Below are 21,694 nucleotides of genomic sequence, written 5' to 3' on the forward strand. Positions count from 1 at the left end.
TAGTGTGTACCTCTTATTGATGCCCCGTATCTTCCTTCCCCTACCCAGCCCACCCCACTCACCCCGCCCCCGGCCACCCGCTCGCCGCCGCTCCCGCCCATCGGGAGGGCCCCGGGAGGCCGCGTGCGGGGAGGTGTCGGGACGCGACGCGGCCACCGATGTCGCCAGACATGCCGTCCTAGGCGCAGCACACGGCGGCGGCGGCGGTAGAGGAGGACCACGTGGCGCGGAGGCTAGTGTCGCCAGCGCCCGTGAGGTTCCCAGTGAGGAGGAGGAGGAGTGGGAGCAGGAGTGCGCCCATGGATTTGGGGCTCGGCCATGGAGGAGTGGGAGAAGTAAAATGGGTAAGAGCAGGCAATGATTATGTGCAGTTTGATCTTTGTTGAACTTATTTAATGCCTTTTATCAGGGACTAAAGGGGATTTAGTCCCTAAAGGAAAAACAGGACCCAATCCTTTCTGCCAGAGAACTTAACCACCACCAGCAAACTACCTGCAGCTAGTAGTATTAGCCCCGTGCATATCGCTCTCGAATAGTAAACCAGCAGCTGCACCATGCCTTTTTTTTTTACCAGATGCTAAACAAAGTAAACGTGAAACCTACACCCCGTAAATAACACACAGATCGCACGTGAATTCATAGGCCTTCTAGCATGGTTTCTCGAAAGAAAAATCGCTGTAGGTTACCTAAGGCAGTCAGTGGTCAGATACACGAAATCATCGCACCGACACCACTGCACATCGTCAACACTGATCGCAAAAGTATTTTCTGACCAGAAGAATCAACTGATATGACCAAATCTCTTCGCTTTGAATCAATCAATCGTATATACTCTTTGAACGAGCAAACTACACTACTCCACTTTGCGCCCCCCCCCCCCCCCCCCCCACACACACACACACAAAAAAAAAAAAATTAAAACAGAGAGAGAAACAAAGTTTTAAAAGTACTCCAAGGTTTTTACCACGCGATATGATTTTACAGAATCAATATTTGCCATCTTCAATTATAAAACAAAAGAAAACCGGTGGGTCATCCGTTCCACTCACTTTTCGCTGTAGTGGGCCCGCCCCTCGAACAGATCCGCATTTGGCACGCGTCCCCGAGCCCCCGTACCCGGGCGGCACTACAAAGACGTGGCGTGTACCCACCGCTCGTGAGGGTGAGGCCCAGCCTTTAATTTTATCTTATCCAAAATACTACTATATCCACTCGGCCGCCCTTTTACGGCGGTAAAAGCGATCTGGATTAACCGCTGGGACACGGCTGCCTCCCGTCCGTGATCCGTCCGTCCGCGCCGCGAATCCAACGGCCAGCGCGCGAGAGTAGAATTACCGCACGCGAAAGCCGTCGCGGCGAGGAGGGTGAAAGGGGTAAAAAGCGTGCGCCTCTCTTTCCCGTCTCTCCTCTAAAAGGGCGCTGCGTTTCCTCGCCGCATCTCCCCATCCGCCATTGCCTTTCGCCATTTCTTCTCATCCACATCTCCGCGTGCTCCATCTCTCTACCAAGCTCGCTCGCTGCGGAAGGGTTCGATCCGGTACGACCAAGGATTTGGACATGGCTGAGGCTTTGTGCAACGGCGTCGTGCCGTCGCCGTGCGGCGGGGATGTGGGCGTGGCCGGCCGGGTCAGTGGCGCCGCGGCGGCGCTAGCGGAGTCCGTGCCGATCGGCGGCTACCGCACCAAGAGCTCCTTCTCCGCAGGGAGGATGGCCATGACCGACAGGAAGATGAGGCCCCTGCCTCGGAGCATCGAGGCCGCGCCTGGACAGGTCCGTTCGTCAGTCAAATTCCTGTTCTTTTGGGGCTCTCCACTTTGATTCTTGGTGTTCGTCATGTTTTTTTTTGGCTTTTTTATTAAAAAATCTGTTCTTACAGCTGCGAGATTCAATGAAAGTTCTTTTTTTCCCTAGATTCAGTCTCCTACTAGTATTAGAATTTGGGGCTCACAAATTTGCTAATCTTGACCCTTTTCAGACTGAGATTTTTCTTTTCTGCCTGATGAATTCCTTCTGCGTTGTGCTAGATCCATGCTAAAATTCAGGCTTTCTGTTGAATTAAACAGATGAACCTGTCGTTTCCTAAGGCCATGCGGTGGTGGGAGAAGGGGCTGCAGCCCAACATGCGGGAGATCGAGTCCGCGCAAGACCTCGCCGACTCCCTGCTCAACGCCGGCGACAAGCTCGTCGTCGTCGACTTCTTCTCCCCTGGCTGCGGCGGCTGCCGCGCCCTGCATGCCAAGGTACGCCCAACTCACAGCTGAACGCTGCTTGCTCTGATTCCAACAACTGCATTGAAAATACTGCATTTTGTTGTGTGCTGATGAAGATTTCTTTCTTAATTGTGCTGCGCAGATTGCCCAGTTTGCCGAGAAGAACCCAGATGTGATGTTCCTGCAAGTGAACTATGAGACGCACAAGTCCATGTGCTACAGCCTCCATGTCCATGTCCTCCCTTTCTTCAGGTTCTACAGGGGAGCCGAGGGACGGGTCAGCAGCTTCAGCTGCACAAATGCAACTGTAAGCCTCCATAAACTAGCTCTCTCAAGTCATGAGAAACAGAAAATGAATTCTCCTTTTGCTAATATGTTCGTTGCGATTACGTTTTCAGATCAAGAAGTTCAAGGACGCGCTCGCAAAGCACGGACCTGACAGGTGCAGCCTCGGCCCTGCACGGGGGCTGGAGGACTCGGAGCTCATGGCCTTGGCTGCAAACAAGGACCTGCAATTCACCTACGAGAAGCCGGGCCTTGTCCCACTTGCAGAAGCCATTGCCAAGGAGGCTGCTGCACCAGGAGGCCCGTGGTTCCCTTTGCCTGCGTCCGCGACGCAGTTCCTCACTCAGGGATCAGAGAATTCATTGCTGTCATCCGGAAGATAGGCAGTAGTTCCATCCAGATTGCCCCTTTCTGTACAGATTTATTCTTTCTTGTTCTGATGTTTGAGTGACATATTGAGATGCAGATGCGCAGGCTTTGGCTTTTAGTTTACAAGTCTGCTGACTATTGCATCTGTGTTGTAGCATCTAGTCATTGCTCAAGCATGAAATCGTTTGCTTGACGAACCTGTCTGAGTCATGTCTCTGTGCACGGAGAATTCGTTCCGGCATGATTGATAATATTAATGCTTGAGCTACCCTTTCTGCCTGGTTTGTCTTGCTGCAAGGTTCAGGGCTTGAGAACTTGAATTCTGACCTTGGTGCTCATGGTGAAGTGTTGATACCTGAACCTGTACAAGCCTACCTGTTCCTTCATCTGAACTTTCAATTGCATTTGCATAACCTTGTCTTGGAAAAGATGACTGTTCAGACGAAAGGCTTAACAGTCTTTGTTTTGTTCCATCAGTTTCAGTTGGGCATAGCCATTACTATGGATTAATGGATAAGGTAGTCTCTGCCTCTCTGGCTCGTGGCTCGTGTCTTTTAGTTTCTTTATCCACGGAAGAAGCAACGTGCTATGCCATTGGTGATGGTAGGTCTAGGTCATGGTCACGGCACACGAGAATGCATTTGTTATCTTGCCCATGTGCAGGCCGATGTGGTGCTTATGATACTGAGGGCCTTCGGCACGGCTTAGCCGGTTTCGATTTTAGCTTCATTCTCTACTGCAGCGTGAGGTTGGAATACAAAACGAGGTAAAAAATGATCCGAGAAGAGGTAAAAAATGATCCAAGAAGAGGGGAAGCTGGTGGAGTCAAAAAAAAGTAGCTTACCTAGTTTCAGCTCTAGCACGTGCTACGATGCGCTACAATACCAAAGCCTAAGCTGGCGCAAGATGCACCAAACGAGCCTGAGTAGGAATCAATCGGTTCTGATATACCATTTGAGTCTGCTGATCAGAATTATAAAAAGATGTGAAATTGTCACGTTCACTAAGAGCAGCGATTTCTTCAGAAGGTGGTTTTAGTAACAGCGATGGAATGAGATTTGAGATGCAGTGGATAAAATATCTCAACTGGTAGACAAACAACCTGAAAAGCTATCCGATTGCAACGTCGAGTGTCGATTTCTGTTACAGTTTATGGCTTTATGCTTTGGTTGTCGTAACTCATGGCACATCGGCTGCTGACCATCAGAAACACCCACAAATTGGCATGAGAATATCTGAACCCACGATAGGATATCCTACGTAGGAGTTGGATTCAGCGTTCGTTTGGTAGAGCTTCATCTAATTCTAATTTTCTATGGAAACTGATTTTTTGATAGAAGTGATTCTCTTTTATTCTTTAACATAAACTTTTAAAATTAGAATGGAGAATCACTTCATAAAATTAGAAAAAACTATTTTTTTCAACTTCTAACCTCTGAATTTAATTTCAGAGAACCCCCTCACATAATAAATTGTTTGGCAGCTCATAATCTTGTATGCAGTGAGACTGAAACTGATATTGCAGGTGTGCACACGTCCTCATCGCAGTAAGGGCAGCTCCAGCTGACAGCTGGTAGCTCTAAGGGGGTGTTTGGGAACACCCTATTAAAGTTTAACACCTATCACATCAGATGTTTGGATGCTAATTAGAAGTACTAAACATAAGCTAATTACAAAACTAATTGCTCAGATGGAGTATAATTCACGAGATGAATCTATTAAGCCTAATTAGTCCATGATTTGACAATGTGGTGCTACAGTAACCATTTGCTAATGATGGATTAATTAGGCTTAATAGATTCGTCTTGCGAATTAGCACAAGGTTCTGCAATTAGTTTTATAATTAGCTTATGTTTAGTCCTCCAAATTAGCATCCGAACATCCGATGTGACACTATTAAAGTTTAGCACCTCGACAGATGCAGTAGGCAGCTTCGAGTTTGGTGCTGAGAGAGAAGTGTCGGGACTCGTGCGAGACCGTCGCTTCAGGCCGCGCTAGCGTTGCAGGGCCTGTTCGCTTCAGCTTATTCAGCTGGCTTATCAGCCACCAAACAGTGTTTTCCTCTCACAACAAATCAGCCGTTTCAGCTTTTCAGCCGGCTTATAAGCTGAAGCGAACAGGCCCGCAGTTTTGGCACTGTTGAACGAATAGAGTATAAGACATGACTTCACCTCCAGGTCCTCCACTGCTTGCCAGAAAAAGTCTATAAGGAGAGTGAAAATTTGGGAGGATCAATATCTTGGTGCATTAATGGAACTTTAAATCATCGTCATCTGCTATTTAGAAGCACTGTTACCAGTTCCTCGTGGAGTTTATACAGTTGCTTCAGTTGTGACCTTTCGCCCTTTGTACGAGTTAACCTGTGGATTTCAAGTTTTGAACGCACAAGGTAATTTCTGTCAAGGGATTGATAGGCAAAGAATGGAACGATTCAGAACATTTCACTGAACAGTGAATTTTCAGTACTAGAGCGATGCAAAATATAGCACGGAATAACAAATTTTCACCGCTAGAACAATAGAAAACACCACACGGGACATAAAAGTGGATCATTTCCATAATTGTATGGTTACATGTTCAAGTATAAGTTTGTTAAAAGTCCGATTTTGGGAAATACATATGGATCATAAAAAAATTTAAAAGGAAAGGAAAAAAGAAAGAAAAAACATTCTAATGGGCCGCGAACGGTAAACCGATCGAAAGTGATGACAGAATGAAATTTGTAGCCCAGGCGACCAATAAAATTATTTTCGGCCCGTAACGAAGGTGCTTCTGGGTTACAAATCCGAAACTCCCAAGAGGCCTAAACCGCACTTTGGTGGATGTGGTGGACTGGACTCGCGCGGACAGAACAGGCCTTGGCGATTGGCGTCCACTGCGTGATATGATGGGGTGAGTACAGGACGAACGGCTGGGCTGGCCCGGTGCGGCGGCGGCGGGCTTGGGATTTCGGCAGCCGCAATTGCGGTCCAAGATTCCAGTGAGAATGAACAAATTCGGTGGTGCGCGCTCCACCCAACCAAAAAAAAAAAAAATCAAAAGTTCCCTCCAGTTCGAAAGCACCAGCTTTTGTTGTGCTCTGCTTTTTAGTGGGATGTTATTCCAATTTTTTCCATCTTAAATACGTACGTAGAGCTGCGTATCATTGTACCGAAGATCATCCATCGAACGCACAGACTTGTCATCCTCGTGAGGAAAATGAACAGCATTACTACTACTTGTTAATAATCTACTCGTGCCCTCCATCCGCACACATTAATTTGTTTCGCCGATATTGCCCCCGACAGGGGATGGTTCGGCTAGTGGAAGAGCACGGCCAAAACCAAAAACAATACTAAAAGCTAGAGGCCGGCCACTGACACGCATGATTGCGCGGCATTGATTGACCGACTCATCACTCCCGTGCAGTGCAAACGCAACTCACACCTGCTAGCTACTACTCCTCCGTTCCAAATTATACGTTGCCTAGCTTTTCTATGTGCATAATTTTTATTATACACTTCGATCTAGTATACATCTACATGCATAATAAACATCCTACAACCATCGAGATCGGAAATTGCGTGCATCGTGGACAATTTCCATCTTCTCCTAGCGCTAGCGGTAGCCGGTAGCAGAAAAAGGAAAAAGAAATGCATGGAGGAGGTGTGGACCTCGGCGTGTTGGTCGTCGCGGGGACACGCCAAGAGCCTAGCGGAATGGCTAGCGCTACCTGGAGCGGTGTGGCGGACCCCGCGCCATGTCGCGTCGTCCAAGTGAACCCCATCGTGCTGGTGCTGGCGGCCGGCGGTAGCAGACGGGCCGCCGTCTTATCCTTGCCCGCTACCACACCGGGCCGGCACAGGCCAAACCTCTGTTCAATGTTGCTCTGCTCGCCGGCATCCAGTACGGTGGCCTCGCTTTCCCTGCAGGCTCTGCTCGCGCGACGTCCTGAGACTGAGCTGAGCGCCTGAGCCTAGTACGTGGTGCCAGCCAGCCAGCCAGCCGTCGTTGTTGCCAGGTGAAGAGGCCAAGAGGCCAGGGGTAGACAGCGATCGCCGAGATGCTCCCGGAGCCACCCGCCCGCGCCGACGGCTAGCTGCTAAACAGACCACATGGACTCGGGTGACAGCCAGGCAAGCCGATGGTGAACGTTGCTGCTGGCAGGCAGGCTGAGAGGAGAAGAAGAAGCATCGACGACGGTGTTCTGAACTTGGACATATGTCGTGCTCGATCGTGCCGTGCGTGCAGGTAAGGTAATGCGATGCGACGAGACGCGCTCCACCTCCAGGTCCAGGTAATGCGATGCGATGAGACGCGCTCTGTCTCTGTCTGTGCTTACCATTGTCGCCCATCCATTCCCACGTCGTCAGGCAGGCAGAGTGGTGGACACATTAGGCCAGGCAGCGTCGGCTGACCTGACCAGCAAAAGTTAGGAACGGCGACAGGAGAGCACAAGACATACGGAGTACTATACTGCTCGTAGCAGAGCAGTAGAATACTCCGATTTGTCGGGTTGCACACTCTACTCCGCTTTCAGGGAACAGCCACGCTGTCATGTCCCTTTCCTCTCCTCCGGCCTCCGGCTCTCTCGCTAATAAACTCTCCCAGCCTAGACATGGCACGGCGCTGCCGGTCTCGCTTTTGGGGCGCAGCCGGTGGGTACCCCGGCGAGTAGGCCTGTTCACTCATAGCGGTGGTTTTTGAGCCCAATCCGTCAGTGGACGGTTTGTCAGGGTTGGTTTGATATGTATGATATATAGTAGTGGTGGTTAAGCGGGTTGGACTGACTGGTTTAACGGTTTAGTTGATTTGGAAATCAATTCGCAGGCTGCTGCTGCCTTACCCTTTGACCGGAGATTTCCTGACTGCTAGCTTCATCAGTTAATATTTCTTCCCTTGTTCAGAGAATAGACCGTGTTCACTCAAGTTAATGCCTTTACTAATGTAATACCCAGGCCATTCGCCATTAAGGCCTTGTCCAAATCTGCAGTGCGCATCTAGTAGTAACACTATATGCTACAAAATAAAATTATTACAATAAACAACCACTCAGTTTATATCACTAATTATCCATCATAGTGCTAAATGAGAGGCTTCCATTGTTGCTTGAGAGACTTCCATTCTAACGTATTCACTTGGTAAGTGACAGGAACAAGAATGCATCTTCAATTATAGACAATCAGCCTATAAGACAATAAAAATAGAGAAGACAGTCACTCGTCAATTCAAAATTCAAATCAAGCCATGCCCCCTGTTTTTTTTTGGAAACAGAGCAAGGGAAAGAATGGATCCGTGACACTGTCAATCTTTTGAGCAAGATGACTCTTATCAATCTGACAGTCAGGGAACCTGGTGATCGGCTCACCTACTGGTTGTTTCTTTTGGAAACAAGGGCCACTTGCAGTTTTGATCTTGTAAAGCTACTATATGAATAACAGAGCTCTAACTAAGCTGTTAGCATTTAGCAAGACCACTGCAAAGCGGGAAAAGATTTCAAAAGGAATTGGCCAACTAAGTTTTAATGACAACAATGATATGCAAAATGAAGCAGTTCAAATAAACACAATAGAACAACAGCGTCGAGCAAGCATTGGTAAAGAGACATTTATAGTGGAACCAGGCAATAGTATTATATAAGCCATCTGTAAAATCAACATTTTATCAGTTTCAGCAGCAATATAGAATAGACAATTAGATACTTATTAAAAATTGGCCCTAACTGTAACAAGGTCTTAGTTCAAATAGACCAAAACCGCCGCCGCCAGCAGATCCTAACCTAGGAATGGGGTTCCAACCCGTTTTGGATGTTACGGGCCTAACCCGGAAACTGTTTAACCCACACAACATTACTTTTACGGGTTAAGACGGGTCGGGTTAGCCGATGATCCTTTCTGGCTTTCTAGTGAGTAGTAGTAGTAGGCCGCGGCGCACTTGCTTCGCCGGCTGTTCCTTGGTCCTCCATCGATCTTCTGGTGTGCGTGCGTGGTGTCTGGACGCGACACCGCCTCGTGCCGTGTCTTGTTGCCTTCACTTGGACCCTGCAACAATGCCACTGCCCCTGCTAGGATGAGACAAGATCATGACCGACGATCCATCCATCCCAATCACCATTGCTCATCAATCTTTATTTGTTAATTATTTTGACCCCAAGGAAAGTAATGCTAATCTTGTACCACTGGTCATCACTGATTAATGTTGCTCGATTCATACGGACAAGAACAACAACAACGAACTGTCGAATGCTCTGCAAAATCTTTTAATGACATGCGATTCGAGGGTGGTACAATCTCGGTATTCCCCAAGGGGAATCTTTCCGAAGAACATAATGTTGCTCGATCGTAGCTGTAAAGGAAGAATGCATGCATGAACACGCACTTATACTAGATTCTCATCCTCTCTGTTTTCTACCACTTTCTGTCTCCTGATTTTCTCTTTTTTCTTTCCTTGTTGGATCCTGTTTGCCGCCGTGTTCAACTACTTAAGTATGTAGCAGATTTTAAACTGTGGCTTTAGGCTTCCGGCAGAGCTGCGTGCTAGCTAGCTTCTGAAATATTTGCTAGTGCTCCAATGAATTATTGATCAGTTGGGCAATTCCGCAACATCATGCGTGCAATTATATTTAAATAGTTTCTACTTGTCTCCTGGCTTATTATTGGCTTTGTCATGATACACGAGCCACGGCCCACGGATGCTCTTCTTCTTGGGGTCGTTTTCTAACATCTCTACTATATACGCAGCTTAATTATATTTAAGAACGCTGAAATTTTAACAGAAAACCTACCTACTTGTTTGCTAAAAAGGCATTAGCTAGCTACGCACCGATAGATTGTTCTGATTAACATCATTATGCACCCCTAATACAAAGGTTCATCAGCAGTGTGACAGCCTAAAGCATTAGGTTAGTAGCTACAACATGAAGCCAATACATGCTAGCTCCTCCTTGTTTTCATCTTGGCCATGCACATAATAAGTTGGTGGCAAGTCCACTACTGGCGCGTCCCTAGCTCTTTACAAGTGTAAAAAAATTCGGTAGCTAAACTACCCAGTCTTTAGAGTGGTATATGCTTTGCAAAGTTGCAACATGTTATTACAGCGATATTATATGTCGGTAAGCACTATAATTTATTTTAACTGATGATAGGGACTCAAAACAAAGATGGCTCACGAGGTCGAGTAGTTGGAACAATAGTTAAAGCTCATGCTAGCTTCCCTACTAGTTTTTGTTTAATAACACTGTTACAGGCAACCAATGATTGGGACAATGTATCATATACATATTGGAGTGGTTATTCGTAAATTTGTTATGGTAATACATCAATAAGTTGAATTTTAGAGCAACTCCAACAGTATGGCTATTTTTAGCTCTTCATTTGACTCTCTAACTTGCCAAAAAGATTTCTCAACATACTGAGTTGCACGTTCCAACAGACTATTTATTTTCCACACTCCAAATTCCAACATCCATTTTTCTCTCTAAAAATTTTTACTCTCCATCTACTCCATCAGCCTCTCCATGTCGCACTACAACAACTTCTCTATTTCCCACATTTAGCAAGCTCAATTCGTTTGCCAAGTTTGGCAAGTACGAGGGAACAATCGGCAAGCCGGATGGTTCAGACTTGCCAAATTTTAGTTTCGAGAGGCAGATGGCCATCCTGTTGGAGTTGCCTGTAGTTAGACGTTCCAACCCAACCTTTGGTTATAAATTTCTTTTTTGCATATTGTTAATTGTTATGTTGTTGCATTGTATAGCTCAAATTGTATACTGAGATGATACAATGGATATGAACAAGGCCTAGCAAGTTGATTGTGGCGGGCTTTTTGAGAACAAAAGGACGAACCCTGACGTGTAAAAATCCCTGTATGTCGATCAAGAAACTATAGAGAATGCAGGCATATGATCATGATGTTGATCTACCTGGGTGCCCTTGTTTCCAGGGCCATGGCGTATTGATTATTACCACGTACTTTATATATCCCCGAACTGTGGAGTAAAATGTGCTCCACCCTACTACTGGTAGCAGCAAAAAGGTGAGGCGTTAGGCAGGTGTGCATGATTGATTTGGTTTGGCTGAGATTACATTTTTTTTTGAGATGGAGCAAAGCGTAGCTAGTCTAGTGTAGTGTTGCAAGTTGCGGTGGCTGCTGGAGACGAGACGCAGGGAGAGCCGGAGAGGAAGGGAGTTCCCTTTTCCTTTCCGGCCGCTGTCCGTGTCTGGGTCGGTCGCCCCACTCAGCACTCGAACAGCGCCGAAATCCGTCGTCTGAGTCTGAACCGACCGATGTGATTGTGATGGATGCCGCCCTGGCCGGCGGCTGCTACTTTAGACTGCCCGTCTATCATATCCGTGCACCCGATGACACGTTACCGGCAGGTGCTGCATTTCAGGAATGGGCTCTGCAATCATAGTATTCCAAAGCTGGCTTGGCGAGGACACGTTGTTAGTTGTTCCAGGCCAGAGTTATATGCATGTGCGCAATGATCAAGAGCATTTGCATTGCATCTAGTACGAATGATCTCTGCTGGTCTGGTGCGTGAAAGCATCGGTCGGCAGCTCCACCACGTAGCTAGGCAAGTGCATTCGGCGCCCAATCCATCGATCGGCAGTAGCTTCTTTTTTTGTGGGGTGGGGGTGTCAATCATCACAGACATAGGAATGCCATGCAACTAGGAAGGAGAAGGAGAAGATTCCGTCATGAGGGGAGGGGGAGGAGGAAGCAGGGCAGGTGGCGCATCGGAAAGCCGGAAGCGGCTGGGCGGAACCGAACGATTCGACCAATCACGCAATTTCTTTATTCTCTTCCTACTTCCGACCCTCCTATGGCCGGGGGATCGGGTCTCTCTCTCTCCTGCGACTTGCGAGGAGTTGGCCGCTGCTACGAGTACTTCGCTTGCTCGGAGATTCCACACCACGCTCGCACGTCGGTAAGTTGGACTGGTCAACAGAGGAGAGAATCTTTCAGCACAGCTAGCTCCATGGATGCTAGATTCTTTCTTCCTCCTCCCAGCACCAGCAGAGCATGCCATGTCGAGATGATGCACACACGGTAAGGAAGGACTAACGCCCAAGGAAAGGAAGGACTCTGGTGTTTGGGTCACATGAATGCTTGGGTGACGTACGTCGTGAGCGAGAGCATGCGCAGGATTTCCTTGTCTTTCTCCTTACCCACCAGGCCACCACCGTCTATCGTCGCAGATGAGCAGACGAAGGAAGGTAGACTGTCGGTTGACTACACATGACACACTGACGCGCGGGCAGGCCAGCCACGTTCCGATGCCACCGCCGCCGCCACCCAGACCCAGGGGGGTCGCTGCTCTTGCCGGCCCCTTCCCTCCTTCCGCGCGTCGCGACGTGCTCTGCCTCTGCTTCGCTCGATCCCGGTGCGCGCCGACCCAACCCAACTTACCCAAGGAAGCGGCGACGATTAGCTCTATGATTCATTCAAGTATTAGAGAAGATGGATGCCGAAAAGGAAAGAAAAAGCTCTCGGCTTTGGGCTTGGCCAAAGGTCAATGCAAGCCAAACCGTGGGGCACATGTGTTCCCCGGCTCCTTTCCTTCTCCCAGCACGCCCACATGTGCTTTGGACCCTGCCTCTCCATCCACCATCTCTCTCGCCCTGCCCCTGCTGCCTACGCTTCTTCTTACTATTCTACATGCACTGTGCGACTGTGCATACGTCCATGCATGGCGTACTGCTTCCTCGGAACACCTCCACTCTAAGCAAAGGAATGATCTATCGGTGGCCAGGACAAACACAATGACAAATACCATCCTCTGCTCCGATCCGTACGCATAGATAGAAAAGCCTTATCTTGCTGCCCCCCGGTTTCTAAAAACAAAGGGCTCATCTTGACCTGCTTCTGCTACGGCAGACGACTTGCATGCGTGGCCACGCCCTCCTCCCCGTTTCAGGTTGCAGGTCGTTTTGATTTTTTTAAGTTCTAGATCTACATCGTATCTAACTGCATAAAAAAATTATGCACCTAAAAAAGCCAAAACAACCTCCCATGTAGTATTTCTTTACACGGGCGACACATAAACCTCCCGCGTAGCCTCGTGTTAACTCGTGGGAACGCAACACATTGTGTTGTCCATCGGTGCCAAACCTAATCTTTCATGTGCATTAATTCAGGTCAGTTCCTTTTATTAGCTAGAGAACACTCACCGCAGCACCAGGTGGAGAACTAACAATCCGATTTCACCTCGACAAAGTGCTCGCAAGATTTGTTCATTTGCAAGCATTGAGATTCATATCGGAGAATAGGTAAGGTGAGAATTGGAGGAGGATCGATCAAGGGATGAAATGGATACTACGCAGGATATCAAAATGTAGGAGGATAAAGGGATATGAAGATGACTCAGGGTGGCTAGCTGCTCCATCCAGTTCGGATGAGTTTCCGCATTCGGATGAGTCTCCTCTCCGGTACTATCTCTAATATTGGATCATTCTGACAAATGGACTCAACCGGTTCAATTCGAATTTCAGCACGTTAGTTCTCGCTAGAGTTGGAGGACGGCCTGGCCAAAGAGCTTAGAGGCCTCAGCAAAAGGCTGCCTATCCTAGCTTTTGTCCCCTAATAATCAATTATACAAAGATTGGCCGTCGTTTAGGGTTTATTGCATATGAAAACACTTGTGGAGAGAGATATGTGTAATTAGTTGTAAGTACTGAAAAAATAGAATAAATAAATAAATTGTCTATGGAACCGTTGTTTGCAAATCAAACACTAATCCATTGCAACAAGAATGAGCGTCATAAATTATACATTGAACTACTAGAAGTTCTACTTCAAGTTAGTGCAAGTGTGATGATACACAATGTCAAGTTTTCATTTGGCAAACACATACAATCCCTATACCGGATTAAGCAGGGACGGATTCAGCGTGGAGGCTAGAGCCCGCAGCCCATGGAGAACACCCCCTCCCCCCACCCACACACACAAAAAAAAATAGCCAAGGATAAGGAGGAGGAAGAAGAGAAAGAGAGGATGAAGGAGGAAGAAGAGAAAAATAACCCCCCCTCCCTTGAATCCTAGATCCGCCACTAGGAAGTTGGTGCAAACAACCACCACTCCATATCAAGTACATCAAGACACATATGCTACTGTTCTTTCACTCAAAAAAGGAAAAGAAAAAACAACCACATATGCAAGCTACAATCCTTAGCTTGGCCAGAAAAGAAAAATTCCTCTGAAAAGGGACATTCCATTGCACCTGTAAGAAGGCAGCCCTCTGGATGTCCTATATAAGTAGGAGCTTCCCACTCGCAGCAACGCATTAGTGTGGAAGTAGCACGCAACACTGTCTCCGGCCTCTTCTCTCCCTGCTTGCGTCATATATAGTGTAGTGCAGGTCACTGGGCAGAGAGACCAAAGCAGCAGCACACAGCCAGACGAAACAAACATCACATCATCATCCTGGTTCCAACGAACCTGCAGCAGTCGGTGCCATGGAAGGCGGCCTGAGCCCCGAGCGGCACGCGGCGGCGGAGCCGGTGCGGTCGCGGTGGACGCCCAAGCCGGAGCAGATACTCATCCTCGAGTCCATCTTTAACAGCGGGATGGTGAACCCGCCCAAGGACGAGACCGTCCGCATCCGCAAGCTGCTCGAGCGCTTCGGCGCCGTCGGCGACGCCAACGTCTTCTACTGGTTCCAGAACCGCCGCTCCCGCTCACGCCGGCGCCAGCGCCAGCTGCAGGCGCAGGCGCAGGCGGCCGCGGCCGCGGCGGCAGCCACGGGATCCTCGTCCTCGTCGGGATCGCCGCCCACGAGCGGCGGCGCCGGCCTCGCTCCGGGCCACGCCGGCTCGGCGGCCTCGTCGACGATGGGGATGTTCGCGCACGGCGCGGCCTACGGCTCGTCCGCGTCCGCGTCGTGGCCGCCGTCGTCCGCGGGGATGATGGGGGACCTGGACTGCGGGGGCGGCGACGACCTGTTCGCCATATCGCGGCAGATGGGCTATGCGGACGGCGGTGGCTCCGGCTCGTCTGCGGCGGCGGCCGTGTCGCAGCAGCAGCAGCACCAGCAGCTTTACTACTCGTGCCAGCCAGGTGAGCGCCGCCGGTCGATCCATGCATGCATGTTTTGTCGCTCAATTTCCATGGATCGAGCTTGGTTTTCCGCAGTCATCATGGGCTTGGGTTCTACAATTGCAGGAGTTCAGGATCGGACAAACCTTATGATAATTCTCTTATAATTATCTCTTTATTACTGCCATATATAGCACTTCCGATCCGGATCTGCTTGCATGCAAGACATGAGATCATGTCGCATATATAGCAATCTTGTTTTGGTGTAGTAGTCTCGTTTAGTACTTGTTCTCTTGGGTGCCAATGGGAAGGATTACTGACAGTATCAATCACAGTTGACAGCACAGGAAGTTAATTGGAGAGGAAGGGGAGGGATGATGTAGTCTTTGACCGGATGGAAGCTCTCATAATATCATACTCCCACCTGCTAGCTAATTCAGACAAGACTGCTTGTACTGTTATGCAGTAGGAGTATACAATAATGCTGCTTAGAAGCTTTACGCATGCGTGCATGCAATATACTAACAGTATTAGTAGCTAGCTTAGCATGCCAACAAATAACATGTGTATCGGATCTTAAAAAAAAATAACATGTGTCTCTTACGCATGTCCTGAACATATATAGGATATAGTTATTAAGTGGTTGTTCATCATCCGATCCAAGCTAGCTAAGATGGAACTTGATGATTTCGCAACTGCACATATACATGCATGCAGGGAGCATGACGGTGTTCATCAATGGCGTGGCGACGGAGGTTCCCCGGGGCCCGATCGACCTGCGGTCGATGTTTGGGCAGGACGTGATGCTAGTCCACTCCACCGGCGGCCTCCTCCCCGTCAACGAGTACGGCGTCCTCATGCAGAGCCTGCAGATGGGCGAGAGCTACTTCCTGGTCAGTACCGCTACTCCATGGCATGCAATTTGCAGCAGCATACATCTTGTTGATCGATCTTGTTCGATCATTTCTTATCCAGGACACATTAACTAACTGTTGCAATCGATCAACCACACATTTGATGCGAAGCATTTCATCACTGATTTGTTGTTTTGTTTCGTAATTAATTAATCTCGACAGGTGACGAGGGGCTAGCCAGCACGGCGCATTCTTGGATGCTATTCTCGGAGATAGATGCATCTTGCTGCGTACTGCAAAGTGCCAGACGATCATCAGGAGCTTGCAAGCTAGCTACGTACACCTAGTAGGTAGGATATGTGCACGCGTCGTCAGGCTGCAGCTACCTAGCTGCTGGTCATCTAGCTCTGACATGGAGGGTATACCGAGACGTGTGTGATGGAATTATTCAGGCAGGCAGGCAGGCAGGCATGCGTGCATGCATGGATACGGGCAGTATATAAACAGCAAGCAGGGACGACATGATCGATATACTAGAGAGATATAGTACTACATATATGTGCATCCACATCACATTTCCATCCATCTATGTGTAATCAATCATATATTTGAGTCATATATCATTGGAAGGAACCATTATTTGCCAACAGTTTCTGATGATGTGCGTGCATCAGAGTCCATCGGTGGCCATCGCCCATCAGAGTCCTTATTCTTTGAACTGTTAATTGTACTACTACTACTTACCAGTACGTTACTGGCTCTCAATCGAAAAATGGCTCTCATCATGAACATGGATGCATGTCGCCGGTGAGATCGGCCAGCTGGGGCTCACGGCGGTCGGCGGCGCGGACGTGTCGAGCGCAAGTGGCGAGGTCACTGCTCACCGCCCCTGCCCACCAAAAGGAGCGCACCGCGTGTCCATTCCAACACCCCTGCATCGTCACCCGCCCGCATTCCGAGCCTGATGCCTGCCTGTTGGATCTGCCTGCCGACCCCGCCCGGCCGGCAGCTTCACCAATCACCAACCAGCAGAGTCGCTAGCTACCTACACCAGTAGCCCTTCAGTCTCTTCCCTTCCCTTTCCGGCTGGGATTAATTAGCACATGTGATAAATGGAATGATTTTGTTTTCCTGGCATTACGACAACTTGTTGGTGATCGTGGACAAGGTACAGGCATCGTCTCTATTTCTGCATGCTTCCCTTGGTTAATTTTGCTTTCTGCCTAACACTTGAGGACCACATCAAAAACTGGCTGCAGATCCCAGTGACCCCTGCCTAAACAACTGTACTTGTCGGTTTTAAAAACCGAGTGCTGACGATGCCACGCTCTGGGATCAAACAAGCTACTTGACTACCGCTTCAGGGAGAGTGTGCTTTAGTGGACAACCAGCCTTTTCGGTTAGAGACAAGCACTGTCTTTGCCGGAGTTCAGTATCCGAACCTGAATTGCAGAAGAAGCAATCATTTCTCTAAGCGCCGAGGTGCTCTAAAAATAAGCTCAAAGCCAAACCATCCATCTCGGTCACCAGTGGCGTAGCAGGTTATGCAATGTAACGCAAACCCTAGCACGACGAAAGGTGGTGGAGCATGATGGAGCACGCATACAGGGGGCACGGCGTTCGATGCACCCAGTCACTTGCCAGCTCTCCAATGACGCTACGGAATCACAAAGCTAGCTTTACGACTTGAGACTTGAGCGCGGATGTTGATATACATAAAGGGAACCAGCACAATGGAGTAAAAATACAGGGGCATCCCAACTAACCGCCACACAAGTCTGAAAAGGCAACGGAAGCGTTAGTAGTTCTAGACGACCCGGGACAGGCCGGGCAGCATCTTCTGAAGCTTATTCAGTACTACGAATTCAGTCAGTGCTCATCACTCATTACATGTGAGGTTGAGAAATCCCAGTCTTAAGTACACACAAGGTCACAAGCCCAAAAAAAGCAAAAAGGAACAACAATACACAATTACACATCAAGTACAGTCTACAGTACGGAACTGCTAACCATCTCTCTTCAGAGTTAAGCCTCGTGTCAGGGATAGTTTTCTTCTCAACACTGTCCCCTAAACAGGGAATTATAATATACCGTGGCCATATACTGCACTGCTGAAGGATCAGCGTAATACAATTAATGATTCAGGGGAAGCTATTAACAATTATTCTTGTACAACCAAACACATGCTCCAAACCTTACCATGACCCCCATATGTTGGTGCATGCTCTACGAGCAAATCACTGGGATATATGTTGAGAACAAATACTCTTCCAACAGTACGGGTGTGTGCTGCCTTGGACATTAGCAGCACCTACGCCGCCAATCATTGTACAGAATATATAATTTTTCTTAATATAGCGTCTTTCAATAATATCACACAGGTTTGATCATATCACGTTTTCTCCTGAAAAGATTGCGAGCGCGATAGAGCCGCTGGATTTGCCTGCAGGACTTTAGCGGAGCTGGAGATCTGCTCCCGGCCTTCAGGTTTGGACTGGAATGGTCTGAACATGCCTCGCTCACCGGGTTCAATCCCAAGTGTGGTCCAGATTGAACTCTTTGCAGCTTCATCAGGGTCGTCGATCCGAAGTGTCTTCGGAATCCACAGGCATCTTTCTGCCTTCTCATCACCTTGAGGTCTGGAGTCCCTCGAGTGTTTCCCAAGGACAGGAGAGCTGCTATCTGAACATGTGCTGCTGCTTGTGGGAGATGATGCTGGCACGCTAGAGCTAGGTCCGAGCCATGGCGTGCTCCATGCTCCGTTAGCCCAAGGCGTAATGAATGGCCAAACTGAAGATGGCATTACCGGAACTGGAAAGGGTGGACCACAGAATCCTGGTGGCAGTACTGGCACCATTGGTGGCACATTCCATTGAGCATTACAACTACTGTTGCCATTTTCTGAAGAATTTGCTGCTTCTGCTGGGGCTGGGCATACCGGTGCTGCCAAGGCGGGAATGCCATTCCATGCTGGACTCCATGGGTACACAAAGGGAGGACCAGGGAAGAATGGTATGGGATGAATGGAAGTGACCCCGTTGCCATGCCCAACAACTCCATTTTGATGTGCACTCACTGCTCCTTTATGAGATTCACTACGAGGACCGTCTGATGCTGTCGTAGAAGCTGGGCACGTCTGGGTTTCTCCATTTCTGGGCTGAGCTGTTGAGGCAGGGTTGGCATTCTTACTCTGCTCCCCTCCAATCTTCAGCACAGAGGCCATGGAGTTGCAGAGAGGGGAATCAGGCCCAAAGTTAACTGCTGCTTGATTTCCATTGATAGACAATGGAAAGAGGGCAGCCTCTCCCGCAGGAGTGGCTACACTACTGCCTGGAATCAATATGCTGCGGCAATTAGCACTGGAGCTCTTGCTCTTGCGCCTACCAGCACCAACAGGAATATTTCTCATGCTTCCACCTGCAGTCCAGTACCTCTGACAGCTCTTGCAAAAATGCCTTGGTTGCTTAATGTTGTAGTTGTTGTAGTAACAGAACTTTGTATCCATGCTGTTGCAACGGGGACATGGCAGGATTTTATCTGGTTTCTTCAGGACCTTCTCTCCATTCGATACATCGCCCTCGGTCTTGGCTGTCTCCAAATTGGACTCTGATCCAGTCATTTCGTCATTGCTGGCTGCCTGATTCTCACACTCACTGGAACTGTTAAGGCTAGATCTATTTGTCTGACCAAGGTCTACCTCCTGACGTGTGCATGGCTTTTCCACAGCCATACTCATGTCCCCTGTATCTTCGCATGCATCCTGACAAATACATGAAGGTTAAGTAAAATAAGATGCATTGAAATGTGTTTTATAATATGCATAAATAATGTTCTGTAAGGAAAAAAAGGCCAATCACTAAACTCTAGGAATCCAAGGACTAGAAGCACAATGCTCATATAGTCATATAGTTTATATCTAAAGCCATACTGAGTGTTTGCCTAGAGCCCTAGAAAGCACACAATTATGGTACCCTCTTCGCTAAAGTCAGTGATTATCTTTGACGTGCTAAAAATTGTCAGCTAAGCAAACCTTAACATCTTATTCTGTAAAAGAGGAGCAGCTTAATAGGCTAAAGTTCAAGTATTCTCAGAGCACAGATTAGTTTGCTTGCCTTAACATCTTATTCCCTCCGTTCCAAAATGTAGGTCGTGTTGGCTTTTTTAGATACATAGATTTTGCTATGCACCTAAGTATAAGGTTATGTCTAGATGCATAACAAAGTCTATGTATCTAGAAAAGTCAAAACGACCTACATTTTGGAACTTCAAATGTTCTCACTTTCTCAGAGAACATATTAGTTTGCTTTGAAGGTGAATCAGATATACTTAAGTGGTGTATCATATTCCATAAAGATAAGGGCGATGATGGTATTACTCTACTCTCATTGCAATTAACCAATCTCTATTGTACAGTATCATTGACAGAACTTTTGCTTGGATACAGTGTAGTGGAAACCAGGAATGTTTGGTATAATCTTATGGTCGTTATTCCTCGGACTCAGTTTGCCATCGCTAACTCTAGTAACTGCATTTCGGGTGCAAGTTTTAGACCTATTTTGTTTCAGTATTTTGGGGAATTTAAGTTCAATCAATTCAGCACTCTGGGCCAACTGTATCCGATGCCCCATAAATGCCTGTGGATCCAAACCAAGATATAACAGCAGCTTTAGCTCTATGGAATCAAAATTTTTGACTTGAAGTAGAAGCATCTGCCTATCCAGGAGACCAAGACTGGTCACCACTCACCACCAACAAAAACAAGAAACTGCAAAAATACAAACTGACAGCATAAGAGCAGTTTTGCATCACAAGAGTAAACTCGATGCGGGATTTCCATCTAGATAGAATCGAGTCCTGCCTAATCCAAGCTGTTTAGAAATACTCGCGTTCTACAGAACCGGATGGGTAGCCACATCAAGAAATCACGTAACGAGTACTTGAGAGGGGAATAAAAGTTCACTCATGGGGCTATCCATTACAAAAATACGATCTTCTGTCTGCATAAGTTGAAGCATAGCTTTTCGTTGTCGCAAAACACAACCCGAAAATCAGCCTCTTGCAATTGCACCAGCCAGCTTAATCCAACAGTAGTTTTCCATGATGCTTAGCTAGCCTAGACTGATCTCCGTAGAATCAGCAAAAATAATCAGCAGGCAGAGGGGCAATCAGACCATATCTTGCAGTACTACTAGGACTATCGGCAAACTTTCTGACTCTACAGGGGCAGAGGCACAGAGATGCAGTTCCTCACAACTTCATCAATTGGAGCGGTTGCAAGTATTGGAGAAGAAAACTTTGCAAATATGCTTGGAATATAAAAACCGTGACTTTTTTTCCTCAAACCAAATCGTCGAAAGGAAGGGTACAGAAGACGATGAACTGAAAGGGGGAAACAGAGTAGGTTTTGACGAGGAATCAGGAGAGAAGGGTGCGAAGTCGCGCGAGCTCACCTTCTCCGGCGGCTGCGGCGGCGGGCGGGGCGGCGCCACGTGGGATTCCGGCGACCGAGGGGACGCGGCTCCGGCGAGCTCCATACCATACGGGCAAGATCCGACAAGTGGAGTTGGCGACGCCAGAAAGGGGAAAAAGATTTGCCCAATTTGTGTCACACGTTCGTGCAACAACGCCCCTGTACTATTCCTGGAATTGCACAGTGGTCCTGTTTTTTCTAACGGGTCGGATCCTGATGATGTGAAGTTTTGTGCTTAATAATATTTTTCTGAAAAGAAAAGTTTATCTCTTAAGAGCATTATATGGATCTAAAGATATTAGAATTGGTTGCGTGGTACATGCTCGTTTTCTTTTTACTATTTAAAATAATGAGTAACGGTTGGTTGATCGTGTACCCTAAACCTAAAATAAAGCGAACTGTCATGCTTTGATTTTAGTGCGATTCGTTGATATAATAACATTACTAAAATTTACAAGTCAACTACGGTAAACATCGTGTGCAACAATCTT

At 47.8% G+C, this 21,694-nt stretch overlaps 3 protein-coding genes across 3 annotated transcripts; 2 read left to right on the forward strand and 1 right to left on the reverse strand.

Annotated features, from left to right (window-relative positions):
* The first annotated feature begins 1,435 nt into the window (after positions 1-1,435).
* Positions 1,436-3,139, forward strand: LOC117846417 (thioredoxin-like 1-1, chloroplastic). The gene is made up of 4 exons (XM_034727574.2): positions 1,436-1,770; positions 2,064-2,240; positions 2,353-2,517; positions 2,609-3,139. The coding sequence occupies exons 1-4, from the start codon at positions 1,558-1,560 to the stop codon at positions 2,876-2,878; spliced, it is 825 nt and encodes a 274-aa protein (XP_034583465.1). The 5' UTR covers positions 1,436-1,557; the 3' UTR covers positions 2,879-3,139.
* A 10,975-nt stretch (positions 3,140-14,114) lies between these two features.
* LOC117842924 (WUSCHEL-related homeobox 11) lies at positions 14,115-16,393 on the forward strand. The gene is made up of 3 exons (XM_034723449.2): positions 14,115-14,900; positions 15,597-15,772; positions 15,956-16,393. Exons 1-3 carry the CDS (start codon positions 14,300-14,302, stop codon positions 15,968-15,970), a joined length of 792 nt encoding a protein of 263 aa, XP_034579340.1. The 5' UTR covers positions 14,115-14,299; the 3' UTR covers positions 15,971-16,393.
* Positions 16,394-17,834: 1,441 nt separating this feature from the next.
* On the reverse strand, positions 17,835-21,343 carry LOC117843807 (cyclic dof factor 1). Its single transcript, XM_034724522.2, has 2 exons — positions 21,184-21,343; positions 17,835-19,493 (listed from the first exon to the last, which is right to left on the reverse strand). The coding sequence occupies exons 1-2, from the start codon at positions 21,265-21,267 to the stop codon at positions 18,126-18,128; spliced, it is 1,452 nt and encodes a 483-aa protein (XP_034580413.1). The 5' UTR covers positions 21,268-21,343; the 3' UTR covers positions 17,835-18,125.
* Between the last annotated feature and the right edge of the window lie 351 nt (positions 21,344-21,694).

This window comes from Setaria viridis, chromosome 2, assembly GCF_005286985.2.
Source record: "Setaria viridis chromosome 2, Setaria_viridis_v4.0, whole genome shotgun sequence".
NCBI classification, from domain to species: domain Eukaryota; kingdom Viridiplantae; phylum Streptophyta; class Magnoliopsida; order Poales; family Poaceae; genus Setaria; species Setaria viridis.

Coding starts and splice junctions, on each gene's coding strand:
- LOC117846417 (XM_034727574.2), top strand. CDS start 1,558: ATGGCTGAGGCTTTGTGCAACGGCGTCGTGCCGTCGCCGTGCGGCGGG. Junction 1,771..2,063: donor TCGAGGCCGCGCCTGGACAG/GTCCGTTCGTCA, acceptor TGAATTAAACAG/ATGAACCTGTCGTTTCCTAA. Junction 2,518..2,608: donor TCAGCTGCACAAATGCAACT/GTAAGCCTCCAT, acceptor TTACGTTTTCAG/ATCAAGAAGTTCAAGGACGC.
- LOC117842924 (XM_034723449.2), top strand. CDS start 14,300: ATGGAAGGCGGCCTGAGCCCCGAGCGGCACGCGGCGGCGGAGCCGGTG. Junction 14,901..15,596: donor TTACTACTCGTGCCAGCCAG/GTGAGCGCCGCC, acceptor ACATGCATGCAG/GGAGCATGACGGTGTTCATC.
- LOC117843807 (XM_034724522.2), bottom strand. CDS start 21,267: ATGGAGCTCGCCGGAGCCGCGTCCCCTCGGTCGCCGGAATCCCACGTG. Junction 19,494..21,183: donor CGCCGCAGCCGCCGGAGAAG/GTGAGCTCGCGC, acceptor TGTATTTGTCAG/GATGCATGCGAAGATACAGG.